General features: G+C 30.9%; 1 protein-coding gene across 31 annotated transcripts in view; it reads left to right on the top strand.

Annotated features, from left to right (window-relative positions):
- Positions 1 to 25,930, top strand: part of shot (dystonin-like protein short stop) — a 644,960-nt gene that overhangs the window by 396,713 nt on the left and 222,317 nt on the right. For 26 of the 31 annotated variants that reach the window (XM_075363589.1, XM_075363494.1, XM_075363691.1 and 23 more), the window contains one exon: positions 813 to 9,651. The exons of 2 other annotated variants lie outside the window; for them this stretch is intronic. In XM_075363589.1, coding sequence (XP_075219704.1) covers positions 813 to 9,651 — 8,839 coding nt within the window. The remainder of the gene's footprint in view (positions 1 to 812; positions 9,652 to 25,930) is intronic. 3 more of the 31 variants (XM_075363728.1, XM_075363738.1, XM_075363719.1) reach the window with 1 other exon arrangement.

Genomic DNA, 25,930 nt, shown 5'->3' with positions numbered 1-25,930 from the left:
CGACTTGTTGAACGAGGTGGGGTTGGTTTGTTTGAACACGTATGGAGGAATAATAGCCACTTGTGGATTGATCTGAATTTGGTCAGTGTTGGCCATACTGGGAGGATTGGCTTTTGGGAGGTGTCTGTTGAAATCTCACCGAGTGACCACCGCATCATCTTTTTGGAGGTCATGCTGGGGTCTTGGTGGGCAGTTGCGGCAAACAGGTAATAGTATCTTTAGATGGTTGCATTAGATTCCAGGAAGTAATCACAGCCAGGTTAGATGATGATGAGATGAAGCCAGATATCCTTGTAGAGGCGGTCATAGAGATCTGTGAGATTGTAGGAGTTTTCATCAGGAGACCAATTTGCAGAAAGTGGGTCTACTGGTGGTCAACCGAACTGAGGAAGGCTTGCATGTGATGAACCTGGACCCTGGTTGGAGGGAACTGTGACATTTTGTATCATCATGTCTAGGAGGAGTTATAAGTACTATGGTATAGATTTCTCAAATCATCAGTATATAATTGTTTACTATAAAATTACTTGATAGCCAGTCAGTGTAAAATGGGAATATGCTTAAGTGGATTTTATCGATTGCTTTTTTGTACTTCTGCCATCTGCAAATGGTATTAAATTATGAGTAGGATATAACCCCACTTTCCAAATGTCAGTGCATGTATAGACAAAGGGTATTATTTACAAAGATAATTATTATAAATATTTGGAAATAGTAACTTTATTTAAGACTAAATTAAATTTTGGGCACATATTTCAAGTGAGTTTTTAATATTCTATCCAGTTACATTAATTATTTTTCTTTTTTTTAAGGTTATCCTCAAATGACTTGGCTGTTTGTGGAGATACTGTGGATGACAGTCAGCTTACAAAATCAGTTGCAACAGTCCGTGTTACACGTGGTAGCAGTAAGGAGAAAGTTGTGATAGTATCAAATAGTGATCCTTGTGTAGAATCTGATAAAATGGGTTCAGTGAGTAGTAGTCGTGTTAATGGTGAGGCAATTACATCTGCAGGTGGTACAACAATGCAATTTTCTGAAATTAGATCACTTCGTAGGGTGCAAAGGGTGGAAGAAGGTATTGGGACAGAAATGATTGTTGATACTGCTGGTATTGTTCACCCACAGACTGGAGAGGTCTTGACTGTGGGTGATGCAATACGATTAAGAGTGCTAGATGTTCGCACTGGTAGAATTAATACAATTGTAGAAGCAAAAACAGTGTCATTGACAATTCGGGAGGCTGTATCTAAAGGACTTGTAGATCCAAATTTAGCAGAACGATTACTTGGTCCATCTGGTATCATACAAGATGAAGGAGATGGAAGAAAGCAACAGATATCACTTCTGGAAGCAATACAAAGGGAACTTTATGATGCAGAACATGGACCTATTGAAAGAGCAAAGGTAAGTAATAAAGGTTATTCACAGTCAGGTCATTCAATTACGGAGGCGGTGCAGGCTGGACTGTTAAATGTTGAAACTGGACAGTTTTTAAGTCAAGATGGAAGTTTAGAACTAACTGAAGCTTTCCATACAGGTAGATTATCAAAACAATGCATTGAAAGGCGCAAAGGAATGGCATTGAGTGATGCTGTGTCTCAAGGTGTTATTGATGAATATAGTGGATTGATTACAGATCGTAATTCAGGACAAAAATTTAAAGTAGAAGATGCAGTTGAAAAAGGAATCTTAGATCCAACATTGCGTGAAGTTGTAGATGTTTTAGCAGATAACAAGATAACTGTGAAACAAGCTTTATCATCAGGTATGTTGCAGGAAGGAAAATATATGCATATGCTCTCAAATGAAGAGTTGTCATTGAAGGAGGCTCAAAGGAGACAGCTGTTGATTAGGCCTATGACCCTGAAAGATTGTGTTGATCTGCAGTTATATGAAGACGGTCGAATAAGAACACCAACACATCGTGCCAAAGTTTCCATCTTAGACAGCATTTCAAGAGGTGTGTTGGATGCTGATTCAGCTAAATGTATTGTTAATCCAAAAACACAAGAATTTCTTACATTGACTGAAGCTTTAGCAGAGGAAATTATCAAACCAGAGGGCAGTTATGTAGATCAGCTTACTAGAGAAAGAATGACAATACCTCAAGCAGTAGAAAAAGGGTTGATTACGTCAGTATCTATACGTTCCATATTTGACATTGATGGTTTCAAAGATGAAAGTTCTGGTGAATTTGTAAGTCTAAATGTTGCATTAAATCGTGGGTTGATTAGAAATGGTCAATATGTTGTGGATATGAAATCAGGAAAAACCGTGTCTTTTGAAAGTGCTATGAATCAAGATCTTATTCGTACAGAAGTTATGGAAATGTTACAACGTAAAATTGGAATATTGTCTGGATCTGGTCGGGCATTGACTGTCATAGAAGCTGTTAGTAAAGGATATATTGATCCTAAGACGGGAAACATAGTAGATAGAAAGTCTAAGAGAGCCATACCATTAGATGAGGCTGTGAAAAAACATATAATTACTTCTGAGGGTGCAGCTCTTTTGAATAGTCTTCTTAACATCACTCTTACTACTCAAACTTTAACAAAGACAGTTAATCGTTATTCAACAAGGGTTGCTATACCGGAGCCTCTTCGACATGATGCAGATTCTGATTTAAAGTCGCAGACAAAAAAGAAATCATCTCCTATTAAGGATGGCTTAAAACGTGTTTTAGATTCACTTGGATCACCACACAAGGCAGATTCAAAAGCATCTGATGAATTTATTACTTGTGAACGAGTAAGAGGGGCAGAGCGTCAAGTATTTGAGGTACCTCCTGATGGATGGTATCTTTCTGAAGCAATAGATCAACGACTTTTTGATCCTGTTACCGGTTTATTCATCATTCCAGGTACAGATAGACTTGTTTCATTTGAAGAATGTGTCAAACTTGAGATTCTCAACTCAAAATCTGCTGTTGTATTAGAACCTACAAAATTACGTCATATTTCACTAGACCGTAGTCTGGATAAACATATATTAGACAGCACTGGTCATTATTTTGGAGCTGCAGAGGACAATAAGGGTATCACTATGAAAGAGGCTATTACAAGAGGGTTAGTTATTTTACAAGTTAAAACTGAATCTGCTAATAATAGTCCACGTTTGATACAAGTTACAAAAATGAGTGGTAAGCCAGATTTAGTAGAAATGAGTGAAGCTGGTGCTGGTCCAACAGTTTTCAAAGAAATTAAGCAGTCTGATAGTGATTCAAATCTGGAACCATTACAAATTTCTCCTGGTGTAATTTTTGACCCAGCCACTGCACTTGTTATATTTACTGAATCAAGCCAAGCAGAAAGCCTGTTTGATGCTGTCAAGGAAGGAAAAGTTGATTCTAGAAAATTAAAAGTGAAAGATCCTTATAGTGGGAAAGAGCTAGATTTTAATGAAGCCGTTAGGAAAAACATTATAGATCAAAATACTGGAGAGTTTAAAGATAAATCTGGTAGAAAAATACGTTTCAGTGATGCTGTAAAATATGGAGTTGTTGCTGTTACAGGAGGTCCCTTGGTAGCAGCAGGAAAAGCTGTTAGTGTAATACAGAAAGCATTTGTGAGAGATCCTGCTACTGGTAATGAAGTCCCCATGGAAGTAGCATTTGAACGTGGTTTAGTAGATGAAAATACATTAAAGCAGTATGAAAATGCTGTACAACAGTTTGAAGATGAGGAAAGTGATTCTCCAGTTGCTGCAAAACTGGAAGAAAAACAATTTAAAACATTAAGCGATTCCTATATTTCATTGGATGATGATACTAGACCTTCACCTGGAGAGCTTACTAGGGAAAGAGTTACTACTGAACCTAAATTTAAAGTCTCCATTGGTCGAGCAAGGTCATTATCTCAGAGTCCTGAAAGAGAAGCAAAACCTGTCATCTTGCAAAAAATGAGGAAGAAAGTTGTAAAACTTCGAGATGCCGTTCAAGAAGGAATAATTGACGAAGCAACTGCAAATATGCTTGAAAACTTTCAGAGTCCACAAGGTGAAACAATAACAGAAGCAATAGAGACAAATAAGTTAGTTGGGGATAGTGGTACAATTCGGGATCCACAACGTGGAGACATTTTGACAATTAAAGAGGCTTTAGATCGTGGAATTCTAGATGCCACTGGATCCTCTCAACAACTGCTTATTCCTATTGCAAAAAGTCTTTCTCTTCCTGCAGTTTTAGAACAGGGGCTGTATGAAAATGGGAAAATTGTTCATCCTGAGACTGGGGGATATTTATCATTGAAAGAAGCCATTGCCTGTGATATTGTAGATCCTTTTTCTAAATTACTAGATCCTTCGGGGAAAAAATTGTCTTTACAAGATGCTGTTAATTCAGGTGTGATTGATGGAAATACTTTAAGTATAAAAACTAAAACAGGAAGTTTAGATTTGATATCAGCAGTTAAGCAGGGAGATGTATTTGAGGAAGTTACTAGTAATGTTTCTTTGCCTCCTGCTGGAATGACTTTCCCTGTAGCATTGAAACGTGGTCTTATTGACCCACAGACAAAAGAAATATTACATCCAATAACAGGGGACCGCAGACCGGTTGAAGATGCTATAGAAAATAATTTTATAATGTCTTTACCTGGGCCAGTATCACTGGAGTGTGTAGCTTTGTCTGATGCACTGAAATCGAATTTAATAGATAGTGATAAAGGCACTTTCACTAACCCTAGAACTGGAGAGCAGATTCCTGTTTCAGAAGCTGTAGAAATGGGTCTTCTAGTTTTGAAACCACAAAAAGAATCTGTAACACCCGTTATTACTGAAACAGTTACACATTATCAGACTGTAACAACCAACATGATAGAACTTCAATCGGGCTTTGTATTGATAAGTCCAGATGATGTTAAGAATCTTAAAACTGGAGATGTTTTAACATTGAAAGATGCTAAGAAGATGGGTGTGGTAAAAGAAACTAATGCTGATGTTAAAACAGCATTTCATAATGTAAAAGATGGGTCTTTAGATTTTAAGGGAGGAACATTTAAAGATCCTGAAACTGGTAATATTATTTCTATTCAAGACACCATACAGGCTGATATTATTGATGCCTCTGCTTTAGATCAGCCTACTAATACAATGAAGATGATGGATATAATTGAGGCATTTGACTCTTTGTATGATAATAAAGCTAAAAGATTTCATGACCCTGAATCTCCAAAGAAATTGCTTACATTTAAAGAAGCTCTAGATGCTGGTGTTATTGATCCTAACTCTTTGGTGTATGATGTGTCTTCTGGAAGTAATATAACTACAAGGGAAGCATTAGAAAGAGGCTTGTTAGATGCAAAAACAGGAAAACTGAAAGATTCTAAAAGTGGTTCACATATAAATGTGAAGGATGCTGCTAAGCTGGGGCTTCTTGCTGTAGTAGGGGCCCCTGTGTTAGCTGGAAAAGCAGTTGTTGAAGCTGTTAAAGGTCTAAAAAAGAGTAAATCTCCTGAATCACCAGTTATTCCAACAGAAAAATCTCAGCTATCTGTAAAAATCCATTCCCCAGTTAAAGAAGCATTGTTACCTATTAAAGAAGCCATTGAAACTGGTATTATTAATCCAGATAAATGTTATGTTACACTAACTGCTGCTGATGGAGTGATGAAGAAAATGCCAGTCAGTGAAGCTTTGAATTGCAGCATTGTAAATGTTAATGACACTATAGATGTAAGCAAAAGTACTGACTTAATAGTTATTAATAAAAAACTTAATTATATGATTACTGTTACTAAACATTTAAATAAAAAAGATATGGCTTTAAGAGGGTCTTATGATCTGAAGAACTCTTTATTTGTTAATCCACAGTCTGGTCAACATGCAGATTTTAAAGACATTGTTGGAATTGTATTTGATCCGGAGAATGTGAAAGTAAAAGACCTAAACAAAATGGATAGAGTTTTTACTTTGAAAAATGCAGTTGACTTGGGTATTGTTCAAGCAAAATCAGGTCATATGGTAGATCCAAGAACAGGCAAGATAGTTCCTTTTTTTGAAGCTGTTAAGTTAGGCTGGATTTCTCAAGTTACTGAAATCCCCTCACCTAGTGTACCCAGTATGACAATTTCAGAAGCAATTGCAAAGGGTTTATTGGATGTAGAAACTGGTTGTGTTATAGATCCAAGGAGTGGACGTAGTATGAGTCTTGCTGAAGCTTTACTTCAGGGGTTGTTAGATGCAGACAGTGTGATAATTCGGAACCCTGCAAATGATGATTTAATGAGCCTGACAGAAGCTGTTGAAAATAGTATCTTAAATCTAAATAAAGGTGTTCTTTTCAATACAGAAAATCAACTTGAACTGGATTTGAAAGAAGCTTTTGTTAATGGATATGTACTTTCTGGAGATCCTAGGAAGCCTATCTCTTTAATAGCTGTTGATAGAAAAGGCTGGCTTACTGGAAGCTTAGTTAAAGACCAAGCTACAACTCAACAAGTAAACATTGAAGAAGCTGTAAAAAGAGGCATTGTTGATCCATTTATTACTTTATGCAAAGATTGTAGAGCCGATCGTTTTATTTCATTAGATGATGCTCTGAGCACAAAATTAGTAAATCCTCTTACAGGAAAAATGAGAGACACATTAACTAGTAAACTGATAACTCTAGATAAAGCAATTGAAGGTGGACTTATTGTTTCAGAAGATATATGTATACCACTCTTAGATGCTCTTGCGCAAGATTATTATTCTCCTAAAACGGGAACCTTTCTTAATCCATGCGATGGTGAAGAACAAACTTTAAGTGATGCTAAAAATAATGGCTTTATTGAATGCGCCAGTGTACGAGTGAAAGATACTCACAATAATGATATTGTGACTTTAAGTCAAGCTGTAGAGTCTGGTTTAGTAGATGCTGAAAAGGGGTTGTTGACGTATCCAAAAAAAATGACTTTGGATGTTGCATATCAAAAAGGATTTTTGTTAACCACACGTAAACCACTGTCATTACAAGAAGTGTTGGCACAAGGTTTTTATGATGCTAAATCAGGATTATTGAGTCTGAATGAAGGTGAAAGGATATCTCTTGAAGAAGCAATACGTCAGGGTGATGTAAACAAATCAGCATTGACAGTTAAAGATCCCAGATCTAGTGATATTATTTCATTATCTGATGGAATAAGTTGTGGGTTAATAAATCCTAAATTAGGTGTAGCAATTGATCCAATGAATGGATCTGAAATGAATTTCTATGACGCGATGGATCGAGGGTTGATAATTCCTGCCAAGAGAAAGTTTTCGCTGCCAGAAGCTGTTTTTAAAGGATTTTATGATCCAGCTTCTGGAAGATTTTCATCTCCAGAAACAAGAGAAAAGTTACAAACAGATAGAGCGATCAGGAGAGGGATTATTGATCCAGCTTCAACAATGGTAAAACTGGAGGATGGCAGTGGAAAAGTTTTAACATTTGAGCATGCTGTTGAAGAAGGTATAATTGATACAAAAATTGGAGTAATTAAAGTTAAATCAGGCAAGCTTGATTTTCAAGAGGCATTTGAGAAGGGACTTTTAATTGAAGTACGCCAACCAATATCTTTGGGAGAAGCAATTGTGAAAGGAATTTTTGATGATGATACTGGATTATTCATTGATCCTGCTAGTGGAGAATATTTAACCCTATCTCAAGCATTAGAAACAAATCTTATAAGTCCAGATTTAATAAATGTTAAAGATACAAAAAGTGGTTTGTGGAAAAAGTTATCATTAGTAGATGCTATTAAACAAGGATTTGTAGATGGTAGATCAGCAAAAGTTAGAGACTTTAATTCTGATGGGGATGCTGTGGAAATTCCTTTGAAAGAAGCATTTCAAACAGGTTTAGTTGTTGATAGTAAGTGTGCTGTGTCTTTACAGCGTGCACTACATCAGGGAATATACGATGATACTACTGGGAAGATAATTGATCCAAGTACTGGACGAAAGATTACATTACATGAAGCCATTAGGCAGTTTATCATCAATCCATCTATACCATGCTATTGGAACAAAAATTTGGAACATCTTTTGTCACTTGGTGAGACTTGTAGAGCTGGTTTAATAGATCGACGGGCAGGTATGTTCAAAGAACCAGGATCTCATCAGAGCATCCCTTTATCCTATGCTATGGAGCTTGGTCTTATTGTTGATATTGAAAGTGCTGGGTTTGGATTATATGAAGCAATATCAATGGGATTTTATGAACTAGCTGCAGAGACTGGATTTTTTATACATCCATCAACTGGACGTAAGTTATCACTTTATGAATCTATTAATGAAGAATTGATCAACCCTGATCTTTCTATTGTAAAACATTACAAAACAGGTGAATACATGAAATTACCTAAAGCTGTTAACATGAATCTAATTGATGACAAAAACTGCTGTTATAATTTTGTAGATGAAGATTCTTTTATAAATTTAAAGGAAGCTAAAAGAAAAGGATTGATAGTAACAGCAAAGAGACCTTTATCTTTAGAAGAGGCAATAAAATGTGGCCTCTTCAAAGCAGATGTTGGCAAATTTCTTGATCTATCAGAAGTAGATGATGTTGTTCTTTTAGATTTAAAAGATGCAATTCAAAGAGGTTTGATTGATGAAGAATCTGCTGCAATAAAGGATCCAGCAACTGGAAAATTAAGAAGTTTGAATTCAGGAATCGAAGATGGATCTATTAATTTACATACTGGTTGTATTTATGATCAGAAAACTGGTAGATCTTTGCCATTTGATAAAGCACTTAAATATGGTGTAATTGTTAATGTTGAAAAACCACTAACTTTGCAAGATGATAAATCAGAAAGAAAAAGTAGTCTTGGTATGTTAGGTGATCCAAGCATAAGAGAATTCACGTTAGAGCAAGCTGTTGGAAGCGGATTAGTGGATCCTAATAAAGCTGTTACAAAAGATCCTCAGACTGGTAGATTTTGTAAATTATCTGATGCTATAAATAATGGGCTTATCGATGTAAATAAACGAGCTACTTTGGAGCCTCAGACTGGTACGTTAAAACCACTTTTTATATCCTTTGAAGATGGAACGATAGTATTTTTAAAAGAACCATTATCTTTTGATGCTGCTGTTGAGAAACATCATTTAGATCTTGTTACTGGGAAATTTACTGTTCCTGAAACAAATGAAATTGTAACACTGAAAGAGGCTATTACTTGCGGTCTAATTGATCCTGAATCAGTTCTAGTTAAAGACACAACACGTAGAAAACTATTAAAATTGCCTGAAGCATTTCGTAAAGGAATTATGGATTCAGATAAAGGAAATGTTTTGGATACTGTAACATCTCGATTATATCCACTGAAGGCTGCTGTTGAAACTGGGCTTGTTACTACTCATGGTTTTTCACTGATAGAATCATTAGATTATGGATTATATAATCCAACCAGTGGAACATTTACTGACCCATTTTGCTCGGCTGGTGGAGTTGTTAATCGCCGTCGATTTAGTTTAGCCGATTCAATCTTAGTTGGTTTGGTCGATCCGTCGTCCACAGTTATAAAAGATCCAGCCACTGGTAGTATTTCTAGTCTTCATGATGCCATAGCTTCAAATGCAGTTGATTCTACTGCTGGTAAATTGCTTGAGACTACAACTGGACGTTCAGTTGATTTAATACGAGCAAAGGAGCATGGGTATATACTTCCAGCAGAAGCAAGGGTAAGTTTTTACTTTTGTTTTGTTTTATGGTTATGAAACTGTTATTAAAAAATTATTGTGGTGATACTTAATGTTACTGTTAGTGATGTTGTGAACTTACATTTTTATCATTTTTGTGGGTTATTGTGCCTTGTAGTTCACCTTTCAGTTTTTATATAGTACTGCTTTTTTTTATTTGCTTTTTCGTCCTTTAAGATGGAACATTTTATAACAAAAGTTAATATTTTGTTTATGTTGAATATTTTATATTATTATTATTATTTTATTCACTGCAGTATTTTATTACTGTTATTGGTGGTAGAGTTTATTTTATTGTAGTTAACATTTTTAATAACTACATTATTTGAAATTCTGGTTTACCTAAATGTGTAAAAAATTAATCATTTTTGTCTTTTTATCAAGTTTAAAGCCTGTTTAAACTTTATGATTAAAAAAAGGGTTGAGATTTTCATGAAGAATTTAAATTCTTGAAACCTAACTAATGTAGAAGAATTGCCATAATTTACCTAAGGTTGACATTTGAAAAAGAACATTGCTGTTTCATTTGGTGAATAATGTAAATGATTATTCTATTTGCTCTATTAGGTTTTTTAGTTGTGTAATTATTTCTTTGTATACAGTGATTTTAAAATTGTTTGATGCTAATTTTGTTAAAACTCTCTTACTGTGTACTGATTTTGAGAAAAAAGAAATTTAAATTTTGAAGAACTTTATTATTAACTAAATATTTATATCTGTTAAGAAATTAATAAATTAATTTATATACCAAGCCTGTCAAGGAATTCATTCTAGATCCTTATAAATTTAATTTGGAATGTTTCATCAACTGAGCTGTCAACTTGATTCTTTTATGTAAATTGACATAACAGTTTGTGTTTATCCAATATCTTATTGTAAAATTTTAATTTACAAATTTCAATTTCGGTATAAACTGGATTATGCCATGTGATTTCATCTAGCAGCATTGCACTGCTGCTTGTTGCTGTGATATTCATAAAAAACAAGAAAAACAGAAAGAATAAAGCTTTATATGCTTATTAAGTAACAGTCATATTCAATACTACATTTTTTACATTACGTGAGGGAAAATCTAAAAGTAAAGTGAAATTTAAAAAAAAATTATTTGGACTTGAATAAATTAAATGGATTTATTTTTCAATATAATTTTTCCTATTTCTAAACACTTAGTCCATCTTTTAACAAGGTTTCAAATTTCTTCTAGAGGAAACTTCCTAGATTGGTGTATAGTAAATTTTGCACTGCCCCATGATCTTTTCATCAATGTAAAGGCAATTCCCTTGCGGCTCTTCTTTCAGTTAATCACTCTTATCGGCCATAAAATGAAATCACTTGTAGCCAGAACAAGAGTATAAAACCACTATCTTTAAGGCAAAGAATTTCTTTGTTGGCTGTGTAGAGGTAGAGCATTATTCTAAGCAAAATTACACATTTTGAAAGTTTATCACACCTTTTCAACTTGGTTTTTGCTTTCAGTGATTGTAGTAGCTCACATTAGTTTTCACTATTCACTATTCCACCTTTAAGTTTGAAGTGAATAAATCTGGTCTTTCGTATTTCTAAATATTGTAAACATCAACTTTTCTGCAGACCAGTGGAGTCATCACAAAGAAAAATTCACTTTTTTTAAAACGATCAATATAATATTATAATATAACATAATATAATATTATTAAAATATAATATTACATTGATCAATATGATCGATATAATATTGAGTGGAAGAATTTACTTCCACTCAACCGACTACCTCCATATTACTACTGTACTCTGTGAATAATCTCTGCTGGGTTCACCTCCTCCTGAACTGAGAAAATATCACTACTTACATTTTGGTTCTTGATGTAATCAGATATGGAGCACTCATTTTGAATTAACTTTTAAATACAACCACAACAGCTAACAATGAAACAATACTTCCATTGAACAGACGGTGTGAGGTTATGATTTTTATCAGAACTGTCAATTACAGCCTGTTCCCAAATATGTTATTGGGAGAAAAATAAAAATTTTTCTTTACTTTTTTTTGCCGTTCTCTTCATGCATTCAAATAATCATAAGATCTCTGAATAATAATATTAAAAAAAAACCAAAAGTTGAATGCATTGAAAATGTTTATTTTTGGGAGATTATGATCAACATGGTTGAACTTGATGTAGAAGAATCATCTTATGTTAGCTGAGTATTCTGTGCTTTTGAAGAAAAGTAACTTCTACAGTTAAATTATAACTAACTTAAAATTTTTTTTACCTAGAAACTTTCTCCATAAAGCATATATGGTTTGCTTTCGGATTGATCCACCTATGAATTATAAGGTAAAAGGAAAAAGGACATAATAAAATTTAGTGAAAGTTCATACTTTATTTTTCATTATAACTGAATATTCATCATCTTTTAATTAAAAAGATCCATTTTTCTAATGAAGTAACACATTGACTTAAGCCTTTAGCAATGTAGCATTTGTTTATATACTTCTTGTTGTAATACAATTTTTGTTTTATATTTTATTGAACAATCGAACAATGCGCTACTCAATATTATACAAATTCATTGCACCTTTATTTCTTCATTTGCATTGTACAATCGATGGCTTTTTTTGCTTTGAAGTTGTGTGTGATAAAACTTAAAAGGAGTGTACAATAATCATAGAATGTCAAATTTGAAATCAAGATAACATAAATATTACTAAGGGTGTGGAAGTTATTCTGCTGTTAATTTGGCCATCTCTGATTAATTGACCTTCTTGGAAAAATTTGACGATTTTATTTTGTTTTTGTTCTGTGTGTGGCCATTTGATGGAACACATTAACATTAAATGTGATAGATTTCTGACATGCCATTTTAAACTGATGATTTTTTTTTAATAAAAAATTCTCACCTATTGAAATTTGGTTATCTGTATGTGAATTGTAATAATTACACGCTTTATGAAAATGCTATTTATAAAAGCATTTGTTTAACTATAGAAAAAAATTAAATTTCTGTAGTGGTTGGCTCTGTCAGTTGTAATATAAAATTCAGTTATAGTAACTTTTTAACAGTATTCTTAAATCATTATTAATTACAGTAATAAAATATTTTTCATGGAATTCAATTATAAAAACTAATGTAGGATTGTTTTATTCTGGGGGGAGATAACATGGAAACATCTTTTATAAGTTATGGGAAATTGTGCACATACCATGTAGTTAAGCAATTTGTTAATATTTACTTTGTACAGAAAAAAAAGTATTAGCTACTTAAATTTTTAGTAGTATTTTTTTGGAATATCATGTTAAAATAAATCTCTGAGTATAGGAAATTAAGAAAATCTTAAATAAATTAGGCTTTGGATTCTGAACAGTACTGACATATTGGGATATTAATTGGCTCAAATGCTAAAGACTCATTGAGAAAAGGTTTAATGACACTATGAATATATTGAATTGTGTGAAAAATTTAACAAAATGAATTAGTTTAAAAAAGATTATAAAATAAAAAGTCTTTATTTGTAAAAATATTTTAATTTTTTATATAACATAATTTCAGTATCTCTACACAGTTCAAAAAATTTTTTCTTTGTGGTGTAATACAGATATTCCCCTTTTGTATTTATATATACATGATATTTACGGATTAGGAGGGATTATACATTGTTTGATGAACACCTTAGCCTTGTTTAACCTTCACAGCATCATCCAGGGAATAAAGTCTCTGAGCCTGTTTGTACAGCCTCATCTACCAAATTGACACGTGATACAAATATGAAGGATGTCTTGACATGTTTGGTACATGTAATGTAATATAATATAATACATAATATCATAATATCTAACAGACTCTGTAGATCCACTGAAAAATCCATTACCTATTGTCTATTGTCATTGTCTATCCAATTATAAAATTAACTACTAGTTAAGTTAGTTTCTCTTAGTAATTTTTTTTTCTGTTTATTAAAGCCTATGTTTTTCATTACATCACTTTAAAAAAAAATAAAATTAATTATTTTATTATTATTTTTATAACTTTAATGTTTGAAAACTATATTAAAATAATATAGTTAAAATAAAGATGAGTAGATGTAGATGTTTTAACTATATTAAAAGAAATACATCTGTTACATAGTTTATATAGCACTGTAGATTTGTTTTTTTATTTTAAAATGTTCCATCTTTTAACATGGAAATAAAATTGTTAAAATTGAAAAACAGCTGTGTGACGCTGTTAAGTTTCCATTTTATTTATGTATTTTTTTGCATTGCTTGTTGGAGAAGCCATAAAGAACTGGTTAGTTTCTTAATTTCTGTGCGTAAGCCATGTTTATGGTTTATGTTCATGTGTATTTATTTCAATGCTTTTACAGCACTGTGTATTCTGTAATTGATATTTAATTTTGGAATAGTATCACTGTATGATTGCATGTTAAATGTATTATGTTATATTTTAGCCTGAGTATCTAATTATTTTTCTGTCAGAAGTTAAGGTTGCATGAAATTTTATTATATATTACTTTGTAAGCGATAAGGCATTTATAATGTTATATCAGTAATGAGGCATTTACAATATCTAAGTTATGTAACCTCTAATAAATTCAGAAGTATTTATAAAAAGATTATACTTTTATATAAATGAGTATTCATATATATTAAAATCATATATGTTTAATTGATTTAGTTTTGTCTATCATTTTCTCATTGTGTATACCATGGTGTTCTTTCTGCTAGCAGTGCATTCAAGTTTAGTTGTACATAGAGAGTTTTCTGCCTCAGTGCTGTTATGAAGTTATATGCCATTCATTTAATTTTAATTTACTGTAAAAATAATTCATGTACATATGATAGAATTTTTTTAATATATAAAATATATCTCATCAGTGAAAGTACTATTTTTAATTATACTATGTAAGAAGATAAACTTATATTCTCCAGCAGTTTATTGTCTATTTGTTTTCTCAGAATATCTGTGGAATATTGTGTTATTAGAAAAATTGGCATATTTCAGAAAAAGCAAAATCATTTTATAAGTGACCAGATTTTTTTTAAGTATATGTAATTTTGAAATATTTCATTTCATAGTTGATGTGTTTTTTTGAAGTGCTGGAGGTATGACATACAGTAGCATACAGAAATTTTTGTAGACCGATTATCTCTGCTAAATAGATAGCATGTCCATAAAGTTCTGTTTCTTAACATCCCTTTATTTTTGTATCATACACTGTGTCGTAGCTGCTTAGATAAGCATACAATAAATTATAAATTAAAAAAATAATTGATACATAAATGCATCAAATTTAAACAAGCTTGATCAGGGGTTAATGTTTGCGTTCTGAGACTCAGAAACCACTTACCTAAATTCATGGTAAATGCAATATTAAATTAATTTTTAGTTTGGTCATTATAAATTAATCAAACATAACTACAATGTACACATTACAGAAGATGGTGCCATTGAAGATTACTGATTAGAATAGATAGTTGTACCATAATTGTTTGTAACTATATTTTAGTCATCATTTCAGGTTTATGAAATTTAATTAACTGTCCCCTTGTATTTTTGGTGGTTATTTTGGAGTTGTATTTGGAAAATGGTATCACTATTATGATATTAAAGTATATACAAACATATATATATATTTTATTATAAACAAAGTGAAATCATGAGTAAGCTACTTTTATAGACTTAAAAGTTAAACAACTTTTAATTTTATGGAATATCATTGTCATGACTTATTTTTTGTTATATTGTCTTGTTATTTACATTAAGGTTTGTACTGTTACATTTACCTTAATGTTTTTGAAGGGAGATAATAAAAAAAACAAACATATAACATTAAAACATGTCTTCTCTTTACAATTTATTTGAATTTTGGGAACAAAAAGTGGGAACATTTGGGAACAAAAATTAATATTAGTTAGTTGACTATTATTAAAGTTTTATGAATATTGTTAATTGACTAGTATACTGATTCATTTTATTCTAGTTTATATTTATGCATTTCTTTCTATCAAGCTCTTAATTTTACTTTACATTATCTAATGTTAAGTGTATAGTTATAGTTATGCTGTATAATTAACTTCAAGTTATGTATTCATAATAAACTACTATCAGTACTGAACATAATATATGTTGTTCTCTGACATCTGTTGAGTGTTACTCCTCTGTCGATTCAGTTTCAAACTGATGTTTTTTTACTTCTTTGTACGAAGTAAAGGAAGTATTGTAATCGCGAAAAATTTTGGTTTTCAGATTTCACGGGAAATATCCATTTTAACCATATCTGAATCCATTTTGACTAGTTTCAGTGTGATGTCTGTATGTATGTGTGTACTTATCTCTCAACTCAAAAATTATTAACCGTAGGATATTCAAATTATGGATTTAGGACTTTTGTAACATCTAGATGAGTACCTTCCCTTTTGATTGCAATCAACTGAACCAAAAGTGTCCAAAAAAAGCCCAAAATCCAAATTTTTTGGATTTTGGACTTTTTCTTAACTGCAGTAATAAGCCCTCATTGAGACCTTTTCTACAATATATGATAAGAGTTACTTATTTTCATTGGTTCCAGAGTTAAAGCCTCTTTGTCATTTTATCCATCTATCTGATTTTTAACATTTTTCTGTAGCACCACATTTCAAAAGCTTCTAATATTTTCTTTTCAGGTACTCTGATCGTCCAAGTTTCACTTCCATATAAAGCTACACTCTAAACATATACTTTCAAAAATGTTTTCCTGACGTTTAAATTAATTTTTGAAATAAGCAAATTATATTTCTGACTGAAAGCTCGTTTCGTCTGTGCTATTCACCATTTTATATCGCTCCTGCTTCATCCATCTTTAGTAATTCTACTTTCCAAATAACAAAGTTCTTTTACCTTTGTAATCTTTTCCTTCCTACTTTTATATTCAGTGGTCCATATACATTATTTCTACTACATTTCATTACTTTCATGTTGTTCTTGTTTATTTTCATGTGGTAGTTCTTGCATAGGACTTCATCCATCCCATTCATTGTTTCATTTAAATCTTTTTTACTTTTGACAAGATTTACTATATCATCTGGAAATTGTAGCATCTTTATCTTTACACCTTGCACTGCTACTCCGGATCTAAATTGTTCTTTAACATCATTAACTGCTAGTTCTATGTAAAGATTAAGTAACAGGAATAGGGAACATTCCTATCGAACTTTCTTTTTTATTACGGCTTCTTTCTTATGTTCTTCAATTATTATTGTTGCAGTTTGGTTTCTGTAAATGTTAGCAATTTTTCTTCTATCTCTATACTTGAACCATAATTTTTTTAAAATGCTGAACATTTTATTCCAGTCTATGTTATCAAATGCCTGTAAATGCCAAGTATTTTGTTTTGTTTTTCTTTAATCTTCCTTCTGGCATTAATCTGAGCGCTAAAATTGCTTCTCTTGTCACTATACTTTTCCTGAAACCAAATTGGTCTTCTTCTAACATTCTTCCACTTTCCTCTCAATTCTTCTGTACAGAATTCTAGGTAAGATTTTTGATGCATGAGTAGTTAAGCTAATTGTTTTGTTTTCTTCACATTTATCTGTTCCTGCTTTCTTTGGTATCATGACAATAACATTCCTTTTAAAGTCTAATGGAACGTCCCCCTTTTCATAAATATTACACACCAGTTTGTGTAATCTGTCTATCGCCTCCTCACCTGCACTGCACAGTAATTCTGCAGGTATTCTGTCTGTTCCGGGAGCCTTTCTGCTATTCAAATCTTTTAATGCTCTATTAAATTCAGATCTCAATGTTGTATTGCCCATTTCATCCTCTTCAACATCCTCTTCTTCCTCTATAACATCAGTTTCTAATTCATTTCCTCCATAGAATTCTTCAATATATTCCACCCACTTATCAACCTTTCCTTTCATATTATAAATCTGTGTACCATCTGTATGTAACACATTTTTAGATTTTAACATACATACTACAAGATTCTCCTTAACTTTCCTGTATGCTTCTTCTATTTTACAAATGATCATTTCTTTTTATTTCTGAACACTTTTCTTTAATTCAGTCTTCTTTTGCTAATTTGTAATTCCTGTTTATAGTATTTCTTAATTGTCGATAGTTCTTTTTACATTCTTGATCACTAGCATTCTTATACTTTCTTTGCTTATCCATCAGCTGCAATATATCCTCTGATATCCAAGGTTTCCTACCAGTTCCCTTTGTTCCACTTAAGCTTTGCTTCTGCTAATTTAAGAATTTCCTTTTTAACATTCTCCCACTCTTCTTTTGTATTTTCTACCTTACCTTTTTTATTCAGACCTCTTGCGATGTCCTCTTCAAACATATGTTTTACCTCCTCTTCCTCAAGCTTCTTTAAATTCCACCAATTCATCTGACACCTTTTCTTCAGGTTTTCATCACCACTAAATTATGATTGCTATCAATGTCTACTGAGGATAAGCTTTGCAGTTGACGAGTTGATTTCTAAATCTTTGTTTATCTGTGATATAATCTGTCCTTGCAGTATTACCCAGCTTTTTCTATATGTATATTTTTCTATTATGAATTTTAAACTGGTTGTTGGCAATTACTAAATTATACTTTGTAAACTTCTTCATATACACACTACCTCATCATCATCATCATCATGGGCACTTGTAGGCATGTAGATGTTAACAATCGTTGACTTAGGTTTTGATTTTATCCTTATAATGATTCTATCACTATGCATTTTGAAATACTCTACTCTCTTCCCTATCTTCTTGTTCATTACAAAACCTACTCCTGCTTACCCTTTATTTGAAGCTGGGGTTCTAAAATCATCTGACCAAAAGTCATCTACCAAACCTTGCTAATTCCTACTACATTTACATTTAACCTATCCATTTCCTTCTTTAAGTTTTCTAACCTACCAACTTTTTTTAGACTTCTAACATTCCACATTTCGACTCGTAGAATGTTATTTTTTAATTTTCTGATGACCTTTTCCTTAGCAATCCCCACCCAGAGATCCGAATGGGGGACTAGCTTACCTCCAAAATATTTTACCAAGGAAGGCACCTCCATCTTTGTTGAATGGAAATGTAGAGAGCTACATTTTCATTGAAAAAAAAACAGCTGTAGTTTTTCCATTGCTTTCAGCTGCATAGTACTCAGAAGTTTGAGTGATTTTGATATGGCTGTTTAAGTCCTCCTGACCTTAACAACTCCTTCTCCACTGAACTGAACTGACTCCTCCTTAACAACTACTGAAAAAGCTGCTGCCCTCTTTCAGGAATCATTCCTTAGTTTGGCTCTCAATAGATACCTCTGATATGGTTGCACCTTCGGTCCAGCTACTCTGTGTCACTTGAGCACTCAAGCCACCGCACCATTGGCAAGATCTGATGATTCAGACCTTAAGGGAGTGTGTTTTTAATATATAAATGTATTGTAATATACAACATCGTATGACCAGAATATACAATCTGCCACATGTTCAAAGAATGCCTAGAAGAACTATTGAGAATAGCAGCATGAACCTTTATAAATTATTTTGTAAAAAATTCAGTACATATATTATTAATAAAAATATGATTTTTTTATGTAGCTTGTAATAGCCATTGATTCCGAATATTTTAACATTTTGAATTTGATAAAATTTTAACTAAATTACCACTATGTAGGTTTTAACTAATTTATTTCATTAATTATAAGATTAAATATTTTTACTTTGTGTAAAACATTGTTTCTTGTATAAAGTGTTGTAAGATTTATAACAAATTTTTAACAGAATGGGGTTATACCTAGGTTTGTCAAGCCTTACAATCATTGACTTCAGTTGAGGTTTCATTTTTGGCATGACCTCTTTGGATCTGTCTGATGAAGAAATTTGTAAGGATCTTAGTCTCAGTCTGTGATAAGATATGCATGCATGCATGTAATTTATATACTACAATTTCTACCAAATGATTTATAAAGGTTCATGTTGTTATCCTGTTTAGCTCTTCTAGGTATTCTTTGAACATGTGGCAGATTGTGTATTCTGTTCATCTGACGGTGTATGTTATATAAAATTTATGTATTAAACTATCATACCACAAATTAAATGAGTGTTATTTGACTGCACACACTAAATGAGTTTTCTAAACATCTCAAGATAAACATAAAAAAAAAAAAAACAGCAGTCTGAAACTGAACTGATAGAGAGGTAACACTTAACGTATGTCAAAGAACAACATATCTTATGTTCCAGTATTCAAGATAATTTATTATGAATACATAATCGGAAGTTAATTACACAATATAGCAGTATTAAATACTTAACATACGATAATTTAAACTAAAATTAAGAGTTTGCTAGAAAATATGCAAAACTAGAATAAAACTAAAATCAGTTTATTAGTCAATTAACAGTATTCTAAAACATACAAGTCATACTTATAATTTTTTTGGAAAATTGTTCTGATAATAGCTTTTTAAGGTTTTAAAATTAAAATCTCTTAGGTGTCTCCTTTGAGTATTTAAAAAAAAATCACCAAAGAGTTGTAAAACTTTCTTGGCTTTACGCTTATCAGATTTTTATTTCAAATATACCATAGATTTTTAAATATTAAAGATTTTATTATCATTAAATCAATCGAATTATTTATAATAGAAAAAATGGCAAATGATTTTAGATAATACACAATTTAAAGAGATGAAATTTAAAAAATCTGTTTCTTGTATTACTTCTTTTTGTCTTTCTGCATTTCAGAATCTTTAAAATTAATTTCTTGTATGAAGCCCTTTTAAGAAAACATTTTAATTCAGTTATAATAAAATTTGTGTCAAATATCATATTGTGAAATATCATAACATCATATATTCAAAAATATCAATCAAAATTTAATTTTAATATTTTTCTTCTAAGAAGAAAACTAATAAAATGAGAAATTGGGAACCGTCTTATCCACTTGTCAGTAGAAGATTAAATCTTATTAATATAATCAAGATCTAAGCATAAAAATGCTTTAGCTTAATTGAGGCTTAATAATTAAACTTTTTTTTATAAATGTTAAGCAAAATAAAAATAAAAATTATGTTGGCCATACGCCCTTGTCTGATTAGGGCTGTAATTAATTTAACAGAAGCTAAATTTTATGTAGATGAATATTTTTTCCAAATTTTATGAATTTTTATTAATCTGTCTTTGAAACTAATTACAACTTCACCACTAAGTTTATTGACTTCAAATTTCAGTGCTGTAAACAACTTGCATAGTACTGAATTTAGAATTTTTTGCTGAATAATATGCTTCTAAAAAAAAAATTGACAAAATGATACTAATAACATATTTATATTATATACTGTATGTCATCTGATCTCTAGCACCATGATTGTTTTGTCATATAGCAAATCATAATTATTTAACCAGGCTTAGAACTTAATATATTAGTTCTTTATTACTTTGCTGGTTGTGTTATTTGATCTTTATAAGTGCTGTTTATTTTTTGTGTTGTTATTTATAGGGTATACTTTTAAAAAAATGTTTATGCTGGATAATATTAAGTTTTGTTATATAAATAGTGTACTTATTATTAGTTGTATTAAAAAAAAACAACTTCAAATTATTTTTTATTAATTACTCTTAATGTATGCATTTTGTTTTTTCTAGTGTTGTGTCCTGTGTTCTTATGTTACAGGGGGTGTTATATTGGATTGTGTGTTTAGTATACTATTGTGTTGCCTGCCACATGAATGAAAATGTTGTTCAATCCAAACCACAACCCAACACAACCTCTGCTAACTGCTCGCTCGCCCGCTCGTTCCTCGCGCCCTCTCTGCTCGCTCGCTCGCACTCTAACCAGCCTGCTCTGAACTCCTCTCCTGGTTAATAGCCGTATAAACCGGTTAACCAGGATAATTATAAAATAAAAACAGCCTGTCTTGTACCGCCTACCGCTTTGTTGATATGGTGTAACAGTTTGATATTGCCATTGCTATTTTAACTATCCACTAACGTTGAATTTCATCTAATATTGCATTTTGATATTTACTTACATGAATGTATTTTAATTAATCAATAATTATTATTTGTGTTAGTATTTATCATTACAACAACTGTTGCTGTTTTTTTAATCATAATTATCATCACCACTATCGTTAACATTATATGTTTACATGCTCATGCTTCATCATAATTTCATTTTTATGTTAGGGAATGTTAGTAATCTATTATTCATATTATTATTTGTTTGTTTATTTTTATTTACAGGTGTTTAAAACCATTTCACTGGATTAAATTGTTATATTAGTAAAATAGTTTTATTAAACACTTTATTATTTTTATTAGGTGTTAATTTGAATTGACCTTTTTGATTGGGATTAAGTACTATTATTATTTTGGTATTTCATAATGATGATATGTGCATAGTTGTGACTTTAAACTGATTATGTGTAAAAAAAATTGAGAAATTGAATATCAGGACATATTAATATAATTATTTTTTCATTGAAGATAGTTTTTTCCATTTTCCATTAATTTTAAACTTTTTTTTATCAAGTAATCGCAAAATCCAAATTTGATTGGTGTGTATTATTTTACCTACTTGTTTTGAGTAACTTGAACAAGTAATTCCAGTTCAGATTTTTTTTTTGTTAATGATTAAATACTACATGTGAAAATATCTGCATGTGTTTTATACTAAAATTCAAAGCGTGATCCAGTCATAGCTAAGTAAGAGTAATTTATATTGGTTTTTTCATAATTAATTTGATCTTTTTATGTTATTCTATTGCACAATTCTGGTTTTTATTTAAAATGTAAAACATCACTTTAATTAACTGTGAGTAAAACCAACATTATTCAGTTCATGTACTAGACAAGTAGATTATCATTAATCTCACTTAAAAAAAAAAGTTAACAGTTTTTTTAAAACTGCTTTGAATAAAATAGATACTCTGATTGTTCTTTTTTTATATTTTGAAAATAGGTCAGTTATATGTATATATATATTTTTTTTATTATTATGTGCACTTTACGTAAACTAAAGAAGTAATTAATTCTGCACTGATATGTTAAAACTGTTTTAGTATGTTACTTGGAAGTTGAATATTGTATTTATAGTAAAATAAAAAAGGAAATTTTGATAAATTTATTCCTTGAGAAGCTAACGTGTAAATTGTTTTTCTTGTAGAAGTTTAAATATATTTAGAATCAATATAACTGAATCAAGATTGCTTTCAGTAATCCATATATTATAAAACATTCAAATTATGTATGAGCCTGTAGCCATATTCCATTTAATTTTAATTTCTGAAATACATTTTGAAGCGCATGCTTCGCTATAAATGAGCTATGTGGTTTTTATTTTATGTGTGGGTAATGTATTTGATAAATGTTAAAAAAAGATACCCAAAATTAAAGAAAATAAAAATGTTTTCTTTTAGCTTTATTTAAATATAACGTAAATTTCTAACAAACATTTTTGTTGTTCATCGAACCTAAGAAGTTTTAGCTTTCATGAGATGAAACTTCCATTTCATAATGTATTTCAGGTCAACCGGAAAGTCTGTAGGCTTAGTAAATAGGTAGAAAGTTTTCAGTTTATAAAAATTATATTGGAAAAATAAAGAAATTTAAATTTTGTAGTAATGTATATTATATTTTATAAATTTGTAGAGGTAGACAAATCTTTATTTTGCTCTTAAATTTTTTGTTAAAATTATCTTGCCTTATTTTATCCATTTTCACTTAGAGTTTGTTTTTTTCACTGATATGTGCTGAGCACTTAAGTAGTTTTATGTTCACATATGTTTGTTGCATGCAGTTAATGGTTTATTTTTGTAGTGTGTATACTAGCATAGCACCGTGTGACATGTAACAGAATTTTTATAATTTATTTTATTACTAAATTGATTCCTTGATTTATTTTCAGTATTTTGAAAGTTAATGTTATTCTAGTAGCTCACAACTATCAGTTGTGTAAAAAATATTGGATTTATAAATAATTTATTTAGTTTGTACATCACACCCAAGATTGCAAGATATCATTGTAGACAAAAATGTATTATTTTTATCACAGTTTGTGTTTAGATTCATTTTGTACTGTTTGATGTTTTATTTCTATTTATACAAATCACAAAAAGAAGTTATTTAACAATTTTTTCATTTGCAAGTACTTTTTAAATGTTGGAAATGTATAATTCTCAACCTGATGGCTGATTTGAATTATTGGCTGGTAGCAGTGGGCTAGTAATAGCTTGTGTAAAAAGCTGAAGGAACACTAGGAAATAGTCTCAGCTAAGATTTAAGGGTTGGTTCTTGGGCTAGACTTTCTTGTGTTCAGAAAATAAACTGTTTAAAAAACTACAATATATAACCATAACATTTTTTATCAATGTCAAATGTATTTATGATAAAAGATAAGTTGATGAATATATATATATATTTATATTCATATATATGTATGATATAGTGGTACTTCGCATATTTGCATTACTAGCTGGACAATATTATAATTGTTTAGTTGAATAATGTCAGTAAAGTTAGTAGTAAATTGCAAATAGCATCTTAATATTCCTACAAATTTTACTAGATGTTCAAAAGATATTTACTGCAATGGAAGTCTATAATTATTGCTACAATTTTGCCTTCCATTCTACCAATATAGTATCATTTTACATAGAATTCATCCTATATCTTGATGGCTTCTGTCATCTCATGTCCTGCTTCATATAGGTGTTAAAAAAATGAAGTTACAGTGGTGATATTTGTGGATATACATACCTTATTAACTTGTTTAGATGCTTAGAAATATATACTTTGATATACCATAAAACTTACATACTATCCTGGTTAATTGATTTTTGTCTTTTAATGCCCTTCCTGTGTTTTATGTAAATAATTTTTTTAAATAGTTCATTTAAAAATGATTATTAAGTGATGTTGTTTGTACACATGAAAATCTAACTACTTGCATAGAAAACAGTTATACTTGAAATTGTTTTTGTTAAAAAATTAATATAATTCTTATAATAATGGTGATGATCAGTGGTGGTGATAAAAACTTTAATGGTGATTGATATATTATTGGTAGGTTATTGATTAGTATTAGTTTATAAGACAGTAGATTTAACTTGCTGTGTATTGAACATTTTTGGAAGTGGAATTTTTAATTAACACAGTTTTTTAAATTTGTTGTAACAGTAATTCATTCATGGATTTTATTTTACCATTTTATTTATTAACTGAAGTCAAAGGACTTGGGAGATTTTATCTGCTGTAGTTTTTAGGAATTGAAATCTGTTGAATTTTCAGATATTTATGTGGATGTGCAGGTATTTCTAAAATGGTGGGCTGGCTATACTTTTTTGAATTCTACTTTTAAAACTAAACAAACATATCTTAGGAAAATGGCAATTTCTCCTTCGTTTTCGCTCTGTTCGCCATTTTGTTATTTTTATTTAAAATGTATATCTCAAGTTTGGTTAGATGAATCACATAAATATTTGGTAAGCATCTTGATAATAAAGTTTTAAAGTTAGCAAAAACTCAGGACTTAAATACCTTTGCAAATTATGGCGGCCATGTTTATTTTTCAATCCGTTATATCCATAAATGTTACTTTTATCAAAATGTATGTAATTTACTAAAATATTAAGCCTTTTATTTTGAAAAAAATGACATTTTATTTCTGAAATTTGGTTAAAAATAGCCAAGTTATCCCAGAAAATTGATGTAATTTTGTGTGTTTTCATGTCCTTGACTTCACATTCAATTCGATGAAATATTAATTGACTTAAATGTTAAAACTTTATTATCAAAACGCTTACCAAATATTTATGTGATTCATCTATTCGAAATTGATATATAAATTATTATATAAAAATAACAAAATGGCCGACAGGGGAAAATGAAGGAGAAATTGCCATTTTTACTAAGAATATTTTTTATTTAGTTTTACAAGTAGAATCGGAAAAAGTCCCACCATCTTAGAAAAACTTTCTCTCTCTCTCTATATATTTATATATATACATATACGCGCACATACACATACACACACACACACACACACACACACACACACACACACACACACACACACACACACACACACACACACACACACACACATACACACACACACACACACACACACACACACACACACACACACACACACACACACACATACACACACACAGAAAGAGGCCCCAGAAAAAATGTACTCACTGTTTGCTAGTCCATATCTTGTGAAAAATTTGACTTGATGTGACAATTTTTGGCAGTGAGAGAGGGTTATGGTATGTGTTGGAAATGACCACCAGCAACTTCTAT

The sequence above is a fragment of the Lycorma delicatula genome, chromosome 1 (genome assembly GCF_047948215.1).
Source record: "Lycorma delicatula isolate Av1 chromosome 1, ASM4794821v1, whole genome shotgun sequence".
In the NCBI taxonomy this organism is placed as follows: domain Eukaryota; kingdom Metazoa; phylum Arthropoda; class Insecta; order Hemiptera; family Fulgoridae; genus Lycorma; species Lycorma delicatula.
Note: the sequence above shows the minus strand (reverse complement) of the source record. Positions and strands in the feature narration are given on the sequence as shown.